This window comes from Sus scrofa, chromosome 15, assembly GCF_054392235.1.
Source record: "Sus scrofa isolate SSC_HxYL_T2T_F1_AM1 chromosome 15, Sscrofa_HxYL_maternal_Yorkshire_Landrace_v2.0, whole genome shotgun sequence".
Taxonomy (NCBI): Eukaryota; Metazoa; Chordata; class Mammalia; order Artiodactyla; family Suidae; genus Sus; species Sus scrofa.
The window spans coordinates 24,607,985-24,630,725 of NC_139397.1; the positions used below are offsets into that span (position 1 = coordinate 24,607,985).

General features: G+C 33.6%; 1 protein-coding gene across 5 annotated transcripts in view; it reads left to right on the plus strand.

Annotated features, from left to right (window-relative positions):
- The window catches only part of LRP1B (LDL receptor related protein 1B), a 1,884,722-nt gene that overhangs the window by 1,020,815 nt on the left and 841,166 nt on the right, over window positions 1-22,741 (plus strand). For all 5 annotated transcript variants that reach the window (XM_084998912.1, XM_084998914.1, XM_021076285.2 and 2 more), the window contains 2 exons: window positions 17,352-17,574; window positions 20,692-20,863. In XM_084998912.1, the coding sequence (XP_084855038.1) occupies window positions 17,352-17,574; window positions 20,692-20,863 (395 nt within the window). The remainder of the gene's footprint in view (window positions 1-17,351; window positions 17,575-20,691; window positions 20,864-22,741) is intronic.

Below are 22,741 nucleotides of genomic sequence, written 5' to 3' on the forward strand. Positions count from 1 at the left end.
ATTCAGCTGCACAATTTTCATATTTCTTTTATAAGCATTTAGAAACACTTTGGCCTAACAATTTAATTTCTAAAGAAGTAAAATCCTATTATAGTGACAATATAAAATTGTTATTTGGATGATTTATCTTGTGGAATATAGATCTTCCTGGTCTTACAACGGGGTTGTGTCAAAATAGACCCATCATAATTTGAAAAACCTGTAAGTCAAAAATGCCTTTCATGTACCCACCCTACCAAGTATCATAGTTTAGTCCCACCTACTTTTAAAATTCTCAGAACACTTACATTAGCCTACAGTTGGGCAAAATCATCTAACACAAAGCCTATTTTAAAATACGTATTGAATGTGTCCTGAAATGTATTGATTACTGTACTGAAAGTAAAATGCAAAACGGTTATATGGGCAGAGAATGGTTATAGGTGTATTGGTAGTTTGCCTCATGATTATGTGGCTGACTGGGAGCTGTGAGTCAGCTGCTACTGCCTAGCATCCCCAGAGAGTGAGTACCACAGAGAGCTAGCCCAGAAGAAAATATTAAAATTCAAAATACGAAGTACGGTATTTTCTCTTATCTGCAAGGATACATTCCAAGACCCCCAGCGAATACATAAAACTGGGGATAGTACTGAACCCTATATATACTTTGTTTTTTCCTATACTGATAGATGGGGAGTATATACAGCATGGATTTGCTGACCAAGGGATGATTCATATCCTGAGTGGGACAGAGCCAGACAGTGTGTGATTTCATTGCACCACTAAGAATGGCATGTCATTTAAAGCTTATGAATTGTTTCTGACATTTTCCATTTAATATTTCTGGACCATAGTTGACTGTGAGTAACTGAAGTCCAGAAAGTGAAACTATAGATGGGGAGTTACCATATGGCTTCCACTCAATTCATATCATTTTCACACTGTCATACTGTCAAAAACTATGTCAAATCATAATAGGTCATGGATATATATATGTGTGTGTGTGTGCATATATATGTGTATATATATATATATATAGAGAGAGAGAGAGAGAGTTTAGTTTTTTGGTATTTTAAAAAATGTTATTGAAGTATAATTGATTTATAATATATTAATTTCTGCTGTGTAGCAGTGATTCAGCTATACATATATATGCATACTCTTTTCCAGTATGATTTATCACAGGATATTGAATATTGTTCCCTATGCAATACAATGTGACTTTGTTTTTTATCCATCCTATATATAATAGTTTGCATTGCTAATCCCAAACTCCCAATCCTTCCTTCCTCCGCTTCCCTATCCCCCTTGGCAACTACAAATCTGTTCCCTGTATCTGTGAATCTCATTCTGTTTTACAGATAGGTTCATTTGTATCATATTTTGGATTTCACATATAAGTCATATCATATGGTATTTGTTTTTCTGACTTACTTCACTTAGTATGAGGATCTCTAGGTCCATCAATGTTGCTGCAAATGGCATTACTTCATTCTTTTATATCCCATTGTATATATACACCACATCTTCCTTATCCATTCATCTGTTGATGGACATTCGGTTCATTTCCCTGTCTTGGCTACTGTAAGTAGTTCTGCTGTGAACATAGGGGTGCATGTAACTTTTTGAATTGTGATTTTGTCTGCATATATGCCCAGGGATGGGCTGGATCTTACAGTGACTCTAGTTTTAGTTTTTTGAGGAACCTCCATATTGTTCTCTATAGTGGCTACTCCAATTTACATATCCACCAACAGTGTAAGAGGGTTCATTTTTCTCCAAACCCTCTCCAGCATTTATTATTTGTAGACGTTTTGATGATGGTCATTCTGACTGGTATAAGGTGGTGCCTCATTGGAGTTTTGATTTTCATTTCTGTAATAATTAGTAATGATGAACATCTTTTCATGTGCCTATTGACCAACCATCTGCAGGTCTTCTTTGGAGAAAATTCTATTTAGGCATTCTGTTCATTTTTTGATTGTGTTGTTTCTTTTTTTGTTTTTGTTTTTGAATTGTATAAGCTATTTGTATATTTTGGAAATTAAGCCCTTGTCAGTTGCATCATTTGCAAATATTTTCTCCTATTCTGTAGGTTATCTCTTCACTTTGTTTTCGGCTTTTTTTTTTGCTGTGCAAAAGCTTATAGGTTTGAGTAGGTCCTATTTGTTTATTTTTATTTTTATTTCTATAGCCTTGGGAGACTAACCTAAGAGAACACTGGTATGATTTATGTCAAAATGTTTTGCCTACATTCTCCTCTAAGAGTTTTTATGACATTGTATGTTATGTTTAAATCTTTAAGTCATTTTGAGGGTTTTTTGTGTATGGTGTAAGAGTGTGTTCTAATTTCATTGATTTACGTGCAGCTGCCTAAATTTTTCAATACCATTTTCTGAAGAGACTTTTGCCCATTTTATATTCTTGCCTCCTTTGTCAAAAATTAATTGACCATAGGTATGTGGGTTTGTATCTGGGTTTTCTATTCTGTTCCGTTGGTCTGTACGTCTGTTTCTGTGCCAGTACTATGCTGTTAGCTTACTATATATAGCTTTATGGAATTGTCTGAAATCTGGAAGAGTTATGCTTCCTGCTTTGTCCTTTTTCCTCAGGATTGCTTTGACAATCCTGAGCCTTTAATGGTTCCATGTAAATTTTTAGGATTATTTGTTGTAGTTCTGTGAAAAGTGTCATGGGTAATTTGATTTGGATTACATTAAATTTGTAGATTTCCTTGTGTAGTATGGCCATTTTAACAGTATTAATTCTTCTAATGCAAGAATAAATATCTTTCCCTTTTTTTGAAATCATCTTTAATTTCTTTCATTAATGTTTTATAGTTCTCATCATATAGGTCTTTTATCTTCTTGGTGAGGTTTATTCCCGAGGGTTTTTTTTTTTTGAATGCAATTTTAAAGGAGATTGTTTGTTTACATTCCATTTCTGATATTTCATTGTTAGTGTAACAAAATGCAGGTAATTTCTGTATATTAATCTTATATTTTGCTACCTGGCTATATTAATTTACAGTTCTAGTAGTTTTGTGTGGAATCTTTAAGGTTTTCTACATACAACATCATGTCATTTGCTATATATATATATATATATATATATATATATATATACACACACACACACACATATATATATTTAGAAATAATGCTGACTGGCAGATGGAGATTATATATATTTCTTATTGTTAATTGCTTTTATTCATAATGGGATATGAACTTTGTTATTTTACTTGTCCTGTTTCCTGTGGCAAAACAAAATAAGTTTGGAAGTATTTATTGAGGAAATTACAATACTATAATTTTGACTTTCGAATTGTCTGAGTACTGCTAAAAATTGATTACTCAAATAACTTTTTCTTTGACTTAAATAAAATTAATTTATAATTGTTAAATTTGCCTTTTAAAGTGCTGATTTTCCTAAGTAATAATTTCACAATACATTTGTTGTCAGTAGAACATCTGATTTCTTATCCTGTTATAGTGGTAATAGTTATTTCAGTTATCATTTGCCTTGACCATGAATATTTATCACATAAGAATTTTTCAATTATAAATGTTAGAAAGCCCCATTCAAATCAGCTTAAGCAAAAAAGGGGAAATATAAGGCACAGATTATTGAATAAAGCAAGCAGTGCTGACTTGGGCATGGCTGGATTTAGGGATCCAAAATATGTCCTCAGGACTACTCTTTTTACAATTCCATTTGCTGCAAAATTCTAATTCACTATTATGCTAATTACCAGTTAGCCAATGTGTTGATATCTACTTTAAATTCTTACTTGATGGAGGGGTAGTCTCCTAAGTAATTTCTAGGTACTATATCAGTCAGAGTTTCACCAGAAAAAAAAAAGTACCACTAGGATTTATAAATATGTATGGTTTTTTTTTTTTTGGTAAGGCATTGGCTTATGTGGTTGCGAAAGCTTGCTAGTTAGATGAAAATGTGCTTGGGGCAGGCAGTCAGGAAAGTAGGCTGAAAGTCTTCAACAAGAAAGAACTGATGCCACAGTCCATAGGGAATTTCTTCTTCAGGGAAAACTTGGTTCTCCTTTTCAACTTTTCAACTGATTCAATTAAGCCCACCCAGATTATTGGAGATAAGGTTAAAGTCAGCTGATTTTAGATGTTAATCATGTATACAAAACATCTTCACAGTAACACCCAGGTTAGTGTTTGATTGAATAACTGGAGACTGTAGCTCCTGAATTGATATATAAAGCTAAATATTATAGACACTGATTTAGAAGAAAAAAATCATAAAGATTGAGCAGCAAACATAACCTAAGACTTTTCTAGAAAATATCCTAATGCACAATTGACACAATATGTTCTTTTTGAAAAGCTAATGGGCCTCTTGGTAAGAAATTACTAAAATTGGGAAAAGATCACCATTATTGAATGGCCTACTGTTTTTAATTCTTTGACCATGACACTAACTAAAACTTGTTAGAAGACACTGCTTCTATCAGTTAACAATCTGCAGGGTGCAAGGCTATCGTACTCAATCATCTCTGAGTGTTCCCAGTTGTAAAGGACATTTCTGTTCAATAATCTTATTCCATTTGCCCTTTAGTTACGTTTGAGTTTCCTATTGTAGAAACTTGAGCTCAGTAGATGCTAAATTAATATTTATGGAAGAAATAATGAATATGGGGGGGAAGGGAAACTGGATAAAAAAATTTTAATATTTTTCTGTTATTAATAATGTTATAGTGAAGAACTTAGTACACAGTCTTTTATTTGTGAAGATGCATCTTCCAGATGAATTTCTAGAACAAACATGATTGGATAAAATATATTTTATTTTTTCTTTTTTTAAATTTTTGTGTTAAGTATATTTGATTTAAAATGTTGTATCAATTTCTACTGGACAGCGAAGTGACCCAATCATACATATATATACATTCTTTTGCTCATATTACCTTTCATCATGTTCTGTATCAAAAGATTGGATATAGTTCCCTGCACTGTGCAGTTGGACCTCATGCTTATCCATTCTAAATGTAATAGTGTGCATCTACTAACCTCAAACTCTCAGTCCATCCTATTCTCTCTCCCTTGTCCCTTGGCAACCACAAGTCTATTCTCCATGTCCGTGAGTGTTTCTGTTTTGTAGAAAAGTTAGTTGGTGCCATGTTTTAGATTTCACGTATAAGTGATTTCATATGTTTTTTGTCTTTCTCTTTCTCACTTACTTCATTTAGTATGAGAATCCCTAGTTGTATCTATATTGCTACAAATAACATTATTTTATTCTTTTTTATGGCTGAGTAGTATTCCATTGTGTGTATGTTTCACATCTTCTTAATCCATTCATCTGTCAAGGGACATTTAGGTTGTTTCCATGTCTAGGCTATTGTGAATAGTGCTGCTATGAACATAAGGGTGCATGTATCTCTCTTTTTTTTTCTTTTTTAGGGCCACATCCATAACATATATAAGTTCCTAGGCTAGGGGTTAAGTCAGAGCTACAGCTGCTGGCCTATACCACAGTGACAGCAGTGCCAGATGTGAGCTGTGTCTGCAACCTACACCATAGCTCACAGCAACACCAGATCCTTAACCCACTGAGTGGGGCCGGGGACTGAACCCATGTCCTCATGGACATTAGTCAGGATCATTATCACTTTGCCACAATGCAAATTCCCACACATGTATCTTTTTGAATTGTAATTTTGTCCAGATATATGCCCAGGAGTGGGATTGCTAGACTATATGGTAAATCTATGTTTGGTTTTCTGAGGAAACTCCATACAGTTTTCCACAGTGATTTTATCCATTTACATTCCCACCAATAGGGAAGGAGAGTTCCCTATTATACACACCTTCTCCAGCATTTATTATTTGTAGACTTATTAATGATAGCCGTTCTGACTGGTGTGAAGTGGTAGCTTATTGCGGTTTTGATTTGCATTTCTCTAATAATTAGTCATGTTGAACATTTTTTTTATTTGCATGATGATCATCCCTATGTCTTCTTTGGAGAAATAACTATTTAGGTCTTCTGCCAATTTTTTGATTGGGTTGTTTGGGTTTTTGTTGCTGAATTGTATGAATTTTTTGTATATTTTGGAAATTAGACCCTTGTCAATTACATCATTTGCAACTATTTTCTCTTATTTGATGGGTTATCTTTGTTTTTCTTATGGTTTCCTTTGCTGTGCAAATACTGGTAAGTTTGATTAGTTCTCATTTATTTTTGTTTTTTATTTCTACTGCCTTGGAAGACTGACCTAAGAAAATATTGGTATGGTTGATGTCAGAGAATGTTTTGCCTATGTTCTCTTCTAAAAATTTTATGGCATCATACCTTATTTTTAAACCATTTTGAGTTTATTTTTGTTCATGGTATCAGAGTATGTTTTAGTTTCATTGATTTACATGCAGCTGTCCAGTTTTCCCTGCACCACTTGCTAAAGAGACTTTTTCCCATTTTATATTCTTGCCTTTGTCAAAGATCAATTAGCCATAGGTGTCTGGGTTTATTTCTAGGTTCTCTATTATGTCTATTTTTGTAGCAATACCACACTGTATTGTAAGGCTACCATTACTATAGCCTTGCGATATTGTCTTAAGTCTGGGAGAGTTATGCCTCCTGCCTTTTTTCTCCCCTCAGGATTGCTTTGGCAATTCTGGGTCTTTTATGCTTCAATGTAAGTTTTTGGATTATTTGTTCTAGTTCTGTGAAGAATGTTATGATAACATTTGACTGGGATCTCATTAAATCTGTAGATTATTTTGGGTAGTATGACCATTTTAACAGTAATAATTCTTCCAATCCAGGAGCATGAGATATCTTTCCATTTCTTTGTATTTCCTTTAGTTCCCTTGATTAATGTCTTATTGTTCTCAAGATATAAGCCCTTCACCTCCTTGGTCCAGTTTATTTTTGGGTAATTTATATTTTGGTGTGATTTTAAAAGGTAATTTTTCATATATCATTTTTCTAATAATTTATTTTTAGTATACAGAAATGCATCCAATTTCTGAATGTTAATCTTTTATCCTTCTACTTTGTGGAATTCATTTATTAGTTCAAATAGTTTTTGTGTGGAGTCCTTAGGGTATGGTATATATAGTTTCTTATCATTTGCATATAGTGACAATTTTGCCATTTCTCTTCCAATATGGATACCTTTTATTTCTTTTGTTTGTCTAATTGCTATGGCTAGGACTTCCAATGCTATGTTGAATAAAAGTCATTAGAGTGGGGTGTCCTTGTCTTGTTCCAGATTTTAGGGGGAAGCTTTTCAGCTATTAAAGGGATTTTAAATGCATATTTAATTTTATTAGATACACTCCCAATTTCCATCACGGTGATTATAGAAATGGGAGATTTCAGCAAGCTGTCCATAGGATTATTGTATATATGCAATATATCAGATTGTACAATATACAATATACAATCCATAGGATTATTGTATAATACAGTTTAAGAATTGCTATTTTAGAACATGGATATTTACCTTTTGAGTATTAACTCTTTGCCAAGACACCTGTAGGCATATGTATTTGCTGGCTTACTTGCCTATTTGTAAAACCCTACACAACTTGTTGATGGAACCCATAAAGGTCATCTTGGTCAAGAAATTCTGGTCTAGAAGCATCTCACAATTATTAAAGTATCTTTTATCACCTGAGTAAAGATAATCATTTCCCTTTACCAGCTTCATTTAGACTGCAGTCCTAGCCACATGTAACCTTCGCTTGATCCTGCATTTCTGCTTAAAAATTAAACCGAGAAATTTGGATAATATCATTTACGAAGAGGTTATTGTTTTATAGGACTTTATCCTTGTTTTTCCAAGTACAGCTTCTCTTCATGGCTAGAGGAGTGAACATCAAAGAAATCTTTATTTTTATAGTGCATTTTTATCTATATAACCATATGATTTTAGCATCATTGGGAAATTATTGTACATTTTATTCCAATAGCAAACTGAGATGTGCACACAAGTATAAACAATAAATAAGATTATGAAAAACTATGCTATGAAGTTTCATTTTTCTCCATGCTGTTTTTTCCTCCACTTAGTACATAAGAATTTAAAATAGAAATTGACAGTTCAGCCAACTGGTAATTAGCATCGCAGTGAACCGGATTTGTTCCACAGTCCACAACTTCATGGATACTTACCTTTGCTGCTTCTGAGACAGCCATCTGTGTTATTTCAGCACAGAAAAATGCTTTTATAAACCTCTAGGACTTCCTTAAGTGTGGAAATTAGGTTATGTATCTGCATATTTCAAAGAGCAACTTTTTGACATCTAACATATTACTGTAAATATTCTACATGAATCAGGTATATTGAGCATGAGCTTTTGAGTATTGATGTCCTGCATACTGACGCCTGAAGGAGTCCTAAGATAGCATTGCCCTTGGTCATTAAAAGTAATATGTCCAAACTGTAAAATCCAGTCTTCATATTAAATAGAATGACACTTCAAGATCTCATAGGACAGGCAGACTATCTGAGAGAATTCTGAAAGCTCAATATATTCACAACTATATTTTATGAAAGTAATTATTCTATTACTAGAATGCTTCTGTCTAAACATCCTATTTTCACCCGATTAATTAACTACCAAATCCTGTTGACTCTGACCTCAAAATATTCCTCAAATCTCTCTCCTCTTTTCCATTTACTCCTGTGCTGATATTTATCTATTAAACTGTTATCTCCTTGTCTTGTCTTCCAATATTTTTAAGTCCATCTTCCTTACAAAATTAGTATCCTTATAATTCATATTTATTATATAAGTATCCTACTTTAATGTAAACAATGAAACAAAACATTTGCTACATTCTGGAAGTAACTCATTCAGACCTTTTAGGAATACATCCAAATACTGTTATAATCTAATATCCATAGTTAGGTAGAAATGAATACTGAGATGTCATTAAAAAGTGTCCAGACATAGGAATATCAAATCTTACTGTTAACTATTATCAATAGTCCCTGCAAGTTCTCCAAAAGGAATTATGTACAGAAATTAACAATGTAGTCGAAGTGAGGCAAAGCAATCATTTATTGATCACTAATGATTTGAGTTCAGAGAAGAATTCCAGTGAGTTATACTGAATAACATAGAAAACTAACCATATTCTAGAATGGCCTTACCCCAAATTTTTGCACCTTTAACCTAATTTTAACCTAATTTTAAGTCTAAGTTTTAGATTTTTTTTCCATTATGAGGAAGTCAGTCCAGAGCTTATAGAGATATATGTAGAAAGGTAGAGAGAAACTTAATATGGGCAGCTATATGACTAGGCTATAAGCATACAATGCTGCATAAAGTAAATATGGCCTTAGTAAACAGATTTTAACTGTTTCATTTTTGTATGTGTGTGCATCTGTTTTATGTAATTAAATAATGGTGTGATAAAAAATACAGAATGCCAAAAAAAATTACAGAGTGCCATAAGATTATAGAAGGTAGACCCAGTTGATATTGGAAAAGCAGGAAAGGTCTTTCATGAAAATTGACATTTAAGTTGAAAACTAAAACCAAGATTGGAATAGCATGGTAGCAGGCTGGGGGCAGGATATGTGAAATGGAGAGAGGAATAGAATGTGTGGATTGTTTAAGGAACAGAATGATGGCCAAGGTATTGGAATTTTATAGAAAGATACTCCTCTATGGCTAAGGTATTAGAAGTGGGGAAATATATCCCTCAATGAAGCTGTAGAGATTGACAGAGACTAGATCATGTGACCATTGTGGGCAATGTTAAAAATATGAGGCTTTATTCTGATTGTTATCAACAGCTCTGGAAGAGTTTTCTATTACATAATCCACTTTGCAGATGAGTGCTGTCAGTGATATGGCCTATTTGTGAGACTCTCAAAACCAGGAGATGTTACAGATAAGAAGACTGGAATATCCTGGAATTAGTTTTGGAGAAGCTACTGATTTTACAGTACTACTCTTGAGGTTCTTGGTAGAAGCCCACCTTTTCAATGAGTATGGCGAAGGATGCCCTCAAGAGATGCTAAGGTTCATGGAGTTTCAGTAAAGGCAAAGGCTATGGAACAAACATTCGAAGTGTGGTCTTAGGATACTAAGGATTTGTGATCATAGAGCAAGAGTTTCAGAGGGCAGATCAGAGGGTCTGGATAGGAAGAGAGAAATTTGGGTCTGTGGATAGGTGTTCTGCTGCCCTGCCCTTTGAGCAGAGACCTGCATAGATAAGGGTGAGCATATTGAAAAAAAATTGCCTTAGATAAAGATAGGTTTATAAGGTTTCAGTTACAGACTGAGAATTAATGGCTGCCTGGGAGTTGAAATATTAGGCCAACTATGTTAATTATCTTTCAGGTGGTTAGATTTGGCAGTTGCAATTTAAATGCAGCAGCCATGGGTGGTAGGAATAAACTAGTGAACCTAAACTGAGTGTCAAGCAATGCTAAACCAGGGGAAGAGAATGAGTTATTTTTCCCACTGTGTCCCAATCTATATTAAACATCTTGAAATACCTATGTGAGAGATAAAAAGAAATAAGAATAATAATGTGGAAATCTATTTCACCACTTTTTTATCACTCTCTTTTTACAACAGTAGGTTTATTACTTGCTGAATTAACCCTTGGCTCCCAGAATATGGACAATGAAAAACAAATGGAAAGAAAATCCTAAGAAACAAATTTGCTTAAAATAATAAAAAGATGAGTTAGAGGCAGTGTTGGGGTAAAATGGGGATTTATACAGGTTGTATTTGAACTTGTGAGACAGTTTATCCAGCTTGAATTGGGGAAGGACTTTTGGAAATCTATGTCTTGATATATATATATTTTTTTTAAATGAAGAAAGATAATTTTTAAAAACGTTGTCTCATTAATATCCTATGTTTTCATGGGATATGCAGAAAAGAGTTCAGATGCTTTTAATCTGTATTCTTATTATGCATGTATGCCAAAATGAGGCTATATAAGTGTTAATTGTGAATATTCTAAAATGACTGCTTTATTTAGAGTTAACATTTTGATATATAATGTTTCTAAAACAGTATGATTTTTGATTATTCAAAACCTTCAGCACAAGAATTATGTGAATCTTAGAATATTAAACAATGTAACGTTTTACTCATGACATGTTAAATTCTAAGTCCAAAAACCCTCTGAGTCCAGATCACCTGTATAGAGATTCTGGGGAGGATATGGAAACTCCATGTGCTTAGATAACTAAGGATTGGAAGTAGAGATGCACTCCTAGGACCTATAGAATTTCTTGCCCAGGGGTTTCATATCTTCTTCCACCCAATCTCTCTGTCTTATGACTCTGCTACTTCTATCTTATGCTCTGGTTCTGCTCCTCTCTCAACCAGCCCCTACCCCCATGTTAGCACAGCTGCCCACTAGGTGAGCACCACACTTTTTGTTTTGGGTTATTGAGAGAAAAGATCATAGTCATTCAGCTCAGCCTACCATTTGGTTTCTCTTGGATTACATACCCCCCTTGGCCTAATTCCCTATAAACAGGAAAAGGATAATATAGGCACCTGGGGCTGTCCCTCTCAGGAGAACTAACCAGGTGGGGCCAGGTTTAGGTAAAGAAGGATGGTGAATGAGTAGGCCACATTAACTGACATACCTAATACATTAACATGTCTAGTAGAATTATTAGTGGGAATATTTCCAGAATATAGAGTAGCCAGCTGAGAGCAGGAGTCTGAATGTCAAGTTTAATTTCCTTGTGTTTATGCATGAACTGAAACCAAGTTCAAGAGAGATTTTTCAAACAATGAAAGCAAAAACCCTAACCAAGTAAAAATCAATAAATAACTCTCTTGAACAGTCCTGGCTAGACAGAGAAATAGTGTTTATCATCCACATCCCCTAAGTAGCGGGAGCTAATAGAAATTGAATTTAAACCGCTTATTCCAAAGCCTCATTACTCTTTATTATTCACAATCGAATTTTAGAATTACAATGCTAAATATTTAATATTTTGACTTTAATTCTGAATATAGTTTAATTATTCTATATAATATAGAAAATCGCTTTCTCATTCCTTTTTTTGTGTTCACAATGGAAGAAAAAATAAAGTTGTATAGCTATTGATGCTATTCAATAACACAGTTATTTTTATTTTTAAAACAAGACTGAAAAATGAAGTTCCTATTGTAATCCTTCCTAATGAAAATACATATTATCTTTTGCATGAAATGTAAAGATATGAAGTTCTACATAGATAAATATGACTAGTAAACATGGAGGGTTTGCTAGGCCATAATCAGAACAATGATATATTTTAATCTAGCAATACATGACCTTCTAGTTGTATGTCTCACTCCCTTATCATCTAATTCTTAACCAAAATCTTGTTGTGTAATGTCATTTTCAAGCAGTTAAAATGGATGGTAAATAGTTTGACTGGGAGAACTCTGAAATATCTAAATTGTGTCATTAAACCGTAACCAAAATGTTAGGGGTAAGAATGGTGACACAAAACCAAAGTTGACTATTCAGTTAAGGGGTGCAAATGGGGCTCTGATATGTTTAAATTCCCCTTTGTCCTTTTGGACCAAGTGTGAAAGTATGGGAGCATCCCTGGAAATGGGTATCACTGAGAAAGCTGTCTTATTTTTATCTGCTAAAGAAAAAAGGATGCAGGTTTTAAGATGTCAGTCTGTTTAGCAATTGCTTTGCTTTAATGTGTGGGGATGACTGGGACCATAACTGTAAGCACAGTGTTCTACCACTGTCGGTGAGTGCTCCCCTTGTGATGTTTGAATTATTCAGGCACGTTTACCAACAATACTCAAAGTTTCTTCCTAGTCTCAGTGGTATAAAACTTATATATCTGTCGTAAAACAGGGCTACTCATGTAATCAACAAAGATTCAGATAAAATCAGTTCCTCATGTTAGATGAGCCAAAAGAACAGACTCCTTCCTATTTCCTATAGCTGCTGAATTACAGTTAGGAAGAATAATTAAGAGTTTGAAAGGAATGTTCCTGTCCTTTATGAACAAATAGTTAAACATATCTTAGAGGCAGCATTTGGAATATTGTTTAATTTTAAGTTTTGTGTTAGTGGAAAATGAATAGAATGGCATTCAAAAAAAAAAGTGAAAAATAAGAGAATGCAATCTCAGTTTAATTTCTTCTTTTTATTCTGGAGAATAATCGATACCACAGGAAAGACCAGGGAAAGAAGAAATGTCAATATTGCAATCCTGAGGGGATGGACATAGGACAAATTGGGGAATGGTTTCCATCATCCACTATGAGTTTGACACAGAGAGTGCTATATGAGGGCTGTGCTGCACTAGAAGCAGCAAAAAAGATGCTTGGTTCCTGGTGGGAGAAGATGCTGAAAGGGTGACAGAGAACCCTGGAAAGTAATAGAGTTAAGTATTCAGAAAACACTGAATAAGATCCCACTAAATGAGATGTCAAATCACCATCTGTGCTTCTTTTGGGGGGAATTTCTAGGGTAGAGTATAGGCTTGCCCATGGTTTCTAAGCCAGGGGCAGAAAACAATCAAGTACAAAGCTATTGTATTTCAGTTCAAAAAGTATAACAATCTAATTATGAGAGAAATCTGGCAAACTAAAAATAGGGATATTCTTCAAAACAACTCATCTTAACATTTTAGAAATGGTAACTTGATCAACAACAAAAGAAGGTTGAAGAACTATTCAAAATGTAAGGAGTCTAGAGAGAAAAAACAATTAAGTGTAATATATGATGCTGGATTGTATTCTAAATTAGAGGAAAAGAATTTTTACAATATAGAACATTATTGGTCAATAGGTAAAATTTGAGTAAAAACTTTATACTATTAAAAGTATTAAATTTCGATAGGTGTGCTATGGTTATACAAGAGAATGTCTTCATACTTAGGAGATGCAGGATGAAATTTTAGATGAATAGGGTCATCATGTCTGCAATTTATTGTCAAATGGTTCAGACAGTACTAGAAATAGCCAGGGGAATAAAAGGTAAATAACAGGTGAATCTAGGTGAAGGGTATAGACATGCATTCTACAATTCTTACTTTTCTATAAGTTTGGAATTATTTCAAAATAATGTGTTAGAAAAAGGCATGAGAAATATATGTACTATATCTCTGAAAAAGGCTAACCATGTGAACATCAAACCTGTTTCAACTGTAAAATAGAAGTTATCTGACCCCTTCTCACAGGTAATTATTTTCGTATAACAATTCTTTTATTTAAAAATATATTTACTACTATAATCAACTTAACCCTCTTATTTATTGCTAATAATTAAAACTATAGGATTTGGTTATTAGATGTAACTCTGAGGTAAACATTGGCATGTATTTCAACGATGTTTGACATATATTGATAAATCACTTTCTAAAAGAGTTGTTGGTATGCTTTTAAATTTATTTTTATTTTCTGTAGCTATGGTCATACTATATCTCCAATCTTATTACAGGCCTTCTTTTCTCTCATAGGTAATTATTAAGATTGGTGAGACAATGGGATTAACAGATCAAATTTTGCTTTTTTTCCTAAAATTTGGACAAATATTTGATAGTTAAGAAAAGAGTGATTTTTTTTAACCCAGCTACACCTATATCACAAATGAAATCTAATTAGGTTTTAGATAATTAAATCTTCACCTTTTATTTATAATTATAGTAGCAGCCTGTCTCAATTAAAGACTTCCCTGAGAATGATGCTTTTCTCTATAATAGTAAGAGACAATTTTAAACTAAAATTAAATAGTAGTAAAACAAGCAAAGAAATTTCTACATGATCATGTGACTATGAGTATTTATGCCTTGAAGACTTATGGATTTAGTGCCATTATCCTGGAGAACTCTTCCATTTCTTGCATTTTGATTGTGAGGGAACAGAGCTCATCATAGTCAACATTCTTAAATCTGAGAATGTTCAATTTTGTGTAAAGACCAAACTGTATCTCCACTGGGCACTAGTTATTCCACTCTGTGCTGGGGGTTCCAGTGGCAAATTGTTTGCTGTTTCTTCTAGCTCAATGCCATTTCATATACCCAAAGTTCTCCTGTTCTTTTAATTTGATACTTCTATTAAACAGTAAAATTTTGATGAATCATATATTTATCCTTTCATAATTTAGCTTAAGCTCATTCAGACATAGAGTTTACTCAATGAGGTTTATTATGACCTGAAATAAATATGATAATCACTTGAATAATTCTTGCAATATTAGGCCAATATCTCTGAAAATATTTTTGGGCAAATTATTTACATTTTCCTGACCTCCATTATCATCTGGTGCACTCTTCCTCCCTAACTAAACTTCTCAAACAGAAATACCAAAAATTATTTTAACCAATACCAAATTCAATGACATATTCTTGATCTGTGTTATTATTTTTTAAATGATTGACCCAGCCAGCCACTACATTACTTTTTATCTTGGAACTTTTCTCCCTTGGGTCTCAATAAGATAGCTCTTTGACCATAGCTCTGATCTTATTTGGTCTTCTTTCTCCAACAACAGGCTTCCAAAGTTGTTGTCTCGGCACCTTCCTCTTTTTTTTTTTTTTTTTTTCCTTTAGGATTATATCTAATTAAGTCATCTCAAGATGACTTGAGAGAAGTTCTCATTTCCATTCTCATCTTCCATCTTCAGATCATGTGGATAGTTGCAATTGACTGCTTAATATCACTACCTATACATGGTCCATTTGTAACACAATGTATAAACATAGTGTGCCAAAGTCTCCAACTTTCCATCCCAAAGCCAAGCTGCTTGCACTCACATATATTTAATTTTGTGAAATGGACCAGTCATAAAATGAAACTGTGAAAGGACATGTATTTTGGTATGAGGTAAGGAAGAGATGTCCTTATAATAGCAATAGTGTGCAGTGTTCTACAGTGAACAAGAGGGAAACTGGGTAATATTCCTAATAGCAACTTAACTTGAGATAACTATAAACAAATTGATTGACAGGTGAAGAAAGAGGAGATGAAACATGGAATCCGAAGATATGGTGATACAAATGAGATAGTGATAAAGATGAGACAGAGAGACAGAAAGAGAACTCATGAGCTAGTACAGGAGTAGAATTTTGTTTACCATAGTAACGACACATAGCCCCATAAGCCCTTTAATTTATTCTTCGCTAGACTCCAAAACTCTTCACCTGAATGGCATGTCACCTGAAAAATAATTTTTAACTTATGGTGATAAATGGATCTCTCAACAATACTGGAGGAATACATACTCATAATAAAATACGACTCACATTATCACAGACCAGTATGCATTAATGTTTAAAAATTAGTCAAAGCCTCCTAGAGCAGAAAGAGCTAAATTAAAGTTTAAATAATACTCTTGAGCCTGAAAGATACCTCATACTGTTAGATAATGCAGCGACGTTGGGAAAAGTAACTAAAAACTCATTCACCAAGTTGGTAAAATCAAATATTCTATTCTCTAGGTAATCTTAATATTGCTCAGTCACTGTAAATCAGATTATTCTTGAGATTGTATTTAAGTCAAGGCAAAATGGCCTTCTATTTACAAATGTAATTTACTCTCATGAGTAGGTAATCTTGTTAAAATATTGTCAAGTTAATTGAAATTGATTTGTGTTTACTAAACATAGTGAATACTAATCAAATATTAGACACTAAAGTGTTAGAGTTTAAACCTTTGACAGATGCTGTGGGTGCTTCATAGAAGGATTTCTTGTCTCAGAAGTCATCATTGCTTTTCAGCCTTTTCTTCAAAATATAAAAAGAGAAAAAAAAAAGAAATGACCTGCATTTCCTTTATGAAATTGTGTGAATTGGGAAGATTTGGAATTGGTTGGGGGGGATTATTTATGTTTCATTTCCAGTGTTACAAACATCACATTTGCTTTTCCATCTGCTTAATTCCATTCCAGTTTTTCTATTCTCTACCACTCATAGTGTCATTGAGCTCTACATAATAGCTTCTATAGGAGACTGACATTACCAGGCAATTTGAAAAGTAGGTTGAAGATAAAGTCGGATAGCTCACATTCTCTGGCCTTGTGACTTGGCTCCCTTCTGAAACTTATTTCGAATAGGCTGCACACACATCCTGTGGTATATGTAGACAGACCCTGCAAGGCTTAAGGAAACATTTCCCCTAATACAAAAATAAACCCACTAGCATCATCCGTTTGGGGGAAATTTTACAGTTGTTAGAAAACCTGCTCCCTTATGCCCTGCAATATTCATTAGCAGATTTCTCTGTTTATGAGTGATATTATATAGAAATGAATATGGGAAGGTAACAGATGTAACCACTGAAATAAATTAGAAGGAAAAGTTCGGTTTTTTTTCTTTTTTTCTTTTTACAGATGGTTCTGTTGAATATGCTTCCCCGCCTCCACTTAACAGTTGTTTTTCTTTCAACAGAAAACTTTTCTTTACGGACTACGGGAATGTGGCCAAAGTGGAGCGCTGTGACATGGATGGGATGAACAGAACAAGGATAATTGATTCTAAGACAGAGCAGCCAGCTGCACTGGCACTAGACCTAGTCAACAAATGGGTTTACTGGGTAGATCTTTACTTGGATTATGTGGAGGTAGTGGACTATCAAGGAAAAAATAGACATACTATCATTCAAGGCAGACAAGTAAGTACATTTGGTTAAAAAAGGCAGCTAAGGTCATGAAGTGAATATTGTCATTACTAAAGAGAAGACTGAAAATTGCAATGTTGAAAATTTCTTATTGAGTCAAACTGCAATGGTCCATAAAAACTATGATACATTTCATCTATGGAAGGATGTTTTTCTTTACAGTGTACTCCATAATCCTGGGGGTGCCTCTCTCTCCCTCCTTCCCCCTGATAAAAAAAGGCACCCAAAAATCCCAACACAAATAAATCAGAAACAATAAACACAACCGAAAATGCTACACTAGTAAGAAAGATAAATATTAGAATATGACTGATGTTATGACCTACTTACTAAAAACTAATTTAAATAGTTCATTTGTAAGAAACTGGAATATCCTCTGTCCATGCAGCATTGGAGATATTTTGCTAACAAAGCGAATGCCTGCTCACAAAATTATCATTATTGTTTTTAATAGGTTGAATTTAGTGTTGTCTCCTGATGTATTTGAAAACTTCCTAAAGTAGAATTTTGTGAGCCACCAAGGTCAAAACAAGTTTTTGCAAATAACATTCAATTAATACCTGAAGGAGATCTCTAAGTGTAAATGAGAGTTATTCACTAGCATATTTTAAAATTCCGTTTTACCTCACTTATCACACTAATTTCATGTGAGATTCTCATTCTATGGAACTGTGTGACTCACTTTACTTTCTTTTTGCAATGCAAGGCATGGATATTCTGTAATAATTTCGTAAAGTTACTTTTCCTTTATAATCACATTTTAACAATGAAGTATCTTCCCTTCTGTAGCAGATAAACAAATGCACTAATCTAGGTGGTTCAAAAAACCGGGTCCAATATTAGAGGTGAGGCCACTTATATCTCTCACCTTCAACTGCCCTCAGAACTTTGATTTCTTTGGCAATTTTTAGTTACAGCCTTAGAGTACCTAGTCTCTAAAATGATTATGACGGACCTCCTTGGTTTGTGTATGTCATTAATATTTTAAACCTTGAAATAAGGATAAGTAATCCAAATGATCTTCCTCATGACTATTTTTTAAAGTATTTAATGTCTGAAGTTTTAAATTATCCTTTTCTATTTCTATTGCCTGTGCTTTACTGGTTTCCCAAACATTTGCTTCATATACCACTAAGTAATCCAACATAGATACAATTTTTAAAGCATTTGTCCTGTACAAATGCTTTTGTTTAAAGCACAGAATTGGCAAGATTTCCTAAATAGAAAATTTTTTGATTTTGTTCTGTAATTTTTTTTATAGTCAAACTATATACACCTTCCTAAATTCTCTTAACTCCAGATCTGTACTAAAAGTGCCCTAAAAGTTCAATATAATGTCAAAGAATAGTGACAAGTCCTTTTTCATCAAAATCTCTACACTAGATCAATAAACAAATCTACCATACCCTGGTCCTGAACCATTTTTAATTAAGTATAATACAAGGAATGCCCAAAGGAGTGTGCCTAGCTGTGCTTTTGTATGATAAAGTCGGTATATTCACTCTTCCTCTACTCAAGGAAAGCTTTCCATGACTTCAGGGTGGCTATTCCTCTCCACCATCCCCAAGACCTCTGCCTAAGAGGGCAGTTAACTATTGACTGTAAAGTGTCATGGAGAGCAGATTCACCAATCCTATTTTCATTATGAATATACTTTGGAAAAATGCAATTTCTAGGTAAAAGGCTGATGTTTTATTTAAGATTATTCCAAATATATGATTTTTTTTTTTTTTTTTTTTTTTTTTTTTTTTTTTTTTTTTTTTTTGCTTTTTATGGTTGCCTGTGTGGCATATGAAAGTTCCCAGGCTAGGGGTCAAATCAGAGCTGCAGATGCCAGCCACAGCAACAGCCACAGCAATGCAAGATCTGAGCAGTGTCTGCAACCTACGCCATAGTTCATGGCAATGCCAGATCCTTAACCCATTGAATGAGGCCAGGGATCAGGCTTCATCCTCATGGATACTAATTGGGTTTATAACCTGCTGAGACACAACAGAAACTCCTCCAAATATGTGATTGTTATTTTTTATTATTGTGAATGCTGGGGCAAAAATTAGTCTAAACATATGCTGTGTTTTTTTTTTTTTTAATGGGGTTTTCAAATGCACTTTTTCAGCAATCCTTTCACAGGTAAAGTTGTTCTTTTATAGATGCTATATATCCAGGACTATATGAACAAGTAGCTCATAAAAAATATCTCAAATTTTATATAACAGTGCCATAAGCATATTATTGAATATGCCTAAGGTTTAGTTCTTGCCTTTGAAAAGTGCCTACTGAACATGCTTTATTCCTCTTTAAAAAAATTTTTTTTAAATGAAAATTTCATGAACAGGTTTACCAGATACCACCATAAATTTTGTAAGGTCCCCTTCCATCATAAGACACCAAATATTCTCTTAGGCCTCTTTAGTCCTAATAAAAATATATGTCCTTGAGTTAAAGTGCTATTTTTGTCATATACAGTAAAAGCAATATATTGGCAAGGGATATAGCTTCACTGTGTGCTAAGGGATAGGACAGCAGGCTTTTCCAAAATTACATATCATTTTAAATAAGCACAGAATACCAATATATGTTTTCCCTCCGCATGAGAGGATCCTTGACCTGCTATAGTCCTGTATGGTATGAGCTTTAAAAAGTGTTGGGTTGTATACCTGTTGAAATTAATACAACATTGAAAATCAACTATGTTTCAAGGAATTTTTTTTGAAAAAGAGTAAAAAAATTAAAAAATAAAGTCTTGTCCTCACAAAAAAGTGTTGAAAGTATGGGAGTATTTTTGTTTGTTTATCCTTTAAATGAAAAATATTTTATTAGCCTCTCTTTTTCAAATGAGAGAATGAAGACAGGGGTGCTAAACATATTTTCTTAATGAAACATGAATAAAATTCTCTCCCATACATTCAGAACTGCTTTATCCAGTACTGCATAATGTTTTATTCTCAGAGAAAAATGTTAAACTTAGTGAAAAGTTTAGAGAAAGTAAATAATATTCTTGTGACTTTCCTATGATGGAAATTTTCCACAATGGTATATAGCGATCATTTTTTCCTTTAATGTCCAAAGCAACATAATTAGAAATCATAGTTATTTTTGCCTCCTTTATAGGTCAAACATCTTTATGGTATAACTGTGTTTGAAGACTATTTGTATGCAACCAACTCTGATAACTTCAATATAATTAGGATAAACCGATTTAATGGCACTGATAATCATTCATTCATTAAAATGGAAAATGCTCGAGGAATTCGAATCTATCAAAAAAGAACTCAACCAACAGGTAAGACACAAGACTTCTTCATAGCCTTCAGAATGGAGAATTAAATGGGGATATGGTCCTTGTACCTTTGTTTGGCATTAAAGTGGGTGAGTCATAAATTCCATGTTTTGATAGCAAAAGTATATATGTCTGCATCATAAAATGGAATAGAGCTTCCTTCCCAAGTCTAAATGACAAATTGTGCAGTGCCTAATGAGTCATTTCTATAACCATAGAATTGAAATGATGCTAGATTTAAATTCAGAAAAGTACTTTCACTCTTGATGTATATGCATAAGGAAACCCAGATTCTATGATGCTAGAGAATATTTTTTTACATTGTTCTAGGAGACAAATTTCAAATCAGGACTTTCTTGCAGTACCTGTCCAGTTTTATTGCAGCCATTGGGTCTCTTGACAATATCCCAGTCATTCCTTAACACATGTTAATTAAAAATTAATTTTTTATTAGAAAGCTGCAACATTTCAAAATATTTCTCAAAAACTCACAAAAATGGTTTTGCATAGTAAGTGTTCACCAATACAGTTTAGGTTTAATCATATGTAGAATAATGTAACATACAAAAACTACTATTATCCTTTTGTACTTCAAATTAAAACTAATTTAGAATGATATAACTATTAACATAAATTCAGTTTAGGCAATGTATTGTCACATATGTATTTACCAGAAATTCTGTTTGGAATTCTGTAGATAATCTTATGAGAGTTTCATATTAGGATTTATTTATTCACCAATTATTCATTGACCATTTACTATGTACCAGGAACTATACTATGTACATTGGGAATACAGCGGTGAATAAAACAGACCAAAACATTATTGCCTTTATGAGATTTGCACTGTTGAAGAGAAGACACAATTTTAAAAAAATTACATTGTTGTATTAGAAGATAGTAAGTCTGATGGAGAAAAATAAAGCAGATGACTGTCAGGAGTGGTGGTAGTTTGCAATTTTATTTTGAATGGTCAGAGGAAGTCCCATTGAAAATATAAAGTTGAATGAAAACTTGAAGTAATTAAAGGAGAGAGGCAGGTAGAAAAATGAGCATGCACAAAAAACCATGAAGAGCATGCTTAGATTGTTTCAAGAAACCCATATATCTAGAGCAGAGAAGACAAGGAGAAGAGAAGTAAGCAATTAAGTTGGAGAAAAGGAGAAGGACCATAACAAATAGGTACCTGCAGACACTCATAAAAGCTTTTGCTTATACTTTTCATGAGACGGGGGAGTACTTAGGAAGCATTTAGCCGAGAAAGCAGTTTCATAATCTGACGGACCCTTTAAAGGAATTACTATGACTACCGTACTAACAATAGGCTGTGAGCGTGGAGGGTGGAACGTTAGGATGGTGGAGTGGACCAAGATGGCAGCAGTGAAGGTTGCAAAATCCATTAGACTCAGGATATATTTGAAGGTATAGCCAACAGGATTTCCTAATGGATTTAATGTGGGTTGTCAATTAAAAACAAAACAAAACAAAAGAAGAGGCAAGGATGATAACAATGTTTTGAGCTGAGCAATGGGAATAATTGAGTTATTTTTTGAGACTGGGAAAACTAAGATTTTGGGCAAAGAAATAAAGTATATTTTTTACATGCTATTTTGAATATCAGTCATAAATTCAGATGGGGCTATCAAGGAGATTTTTGAATATCCAAATCTGGAGTTGAGGTGGAAGTCTAAGCTGGACATAGCAATTTGAGAGTCATTGGCATGCAGATGACATTAAAGCCAAGAAAATGGATGTGATCACTGAGGAAATAATTATTGATGGGGAAAAGAAAAGTGACAAATAAGGGACACCAGGACACTCCAACAATAAGTCAAAGACAATAGGAGGAACCAAAAGAGGAGACTGAAAAGAAACTTAAGT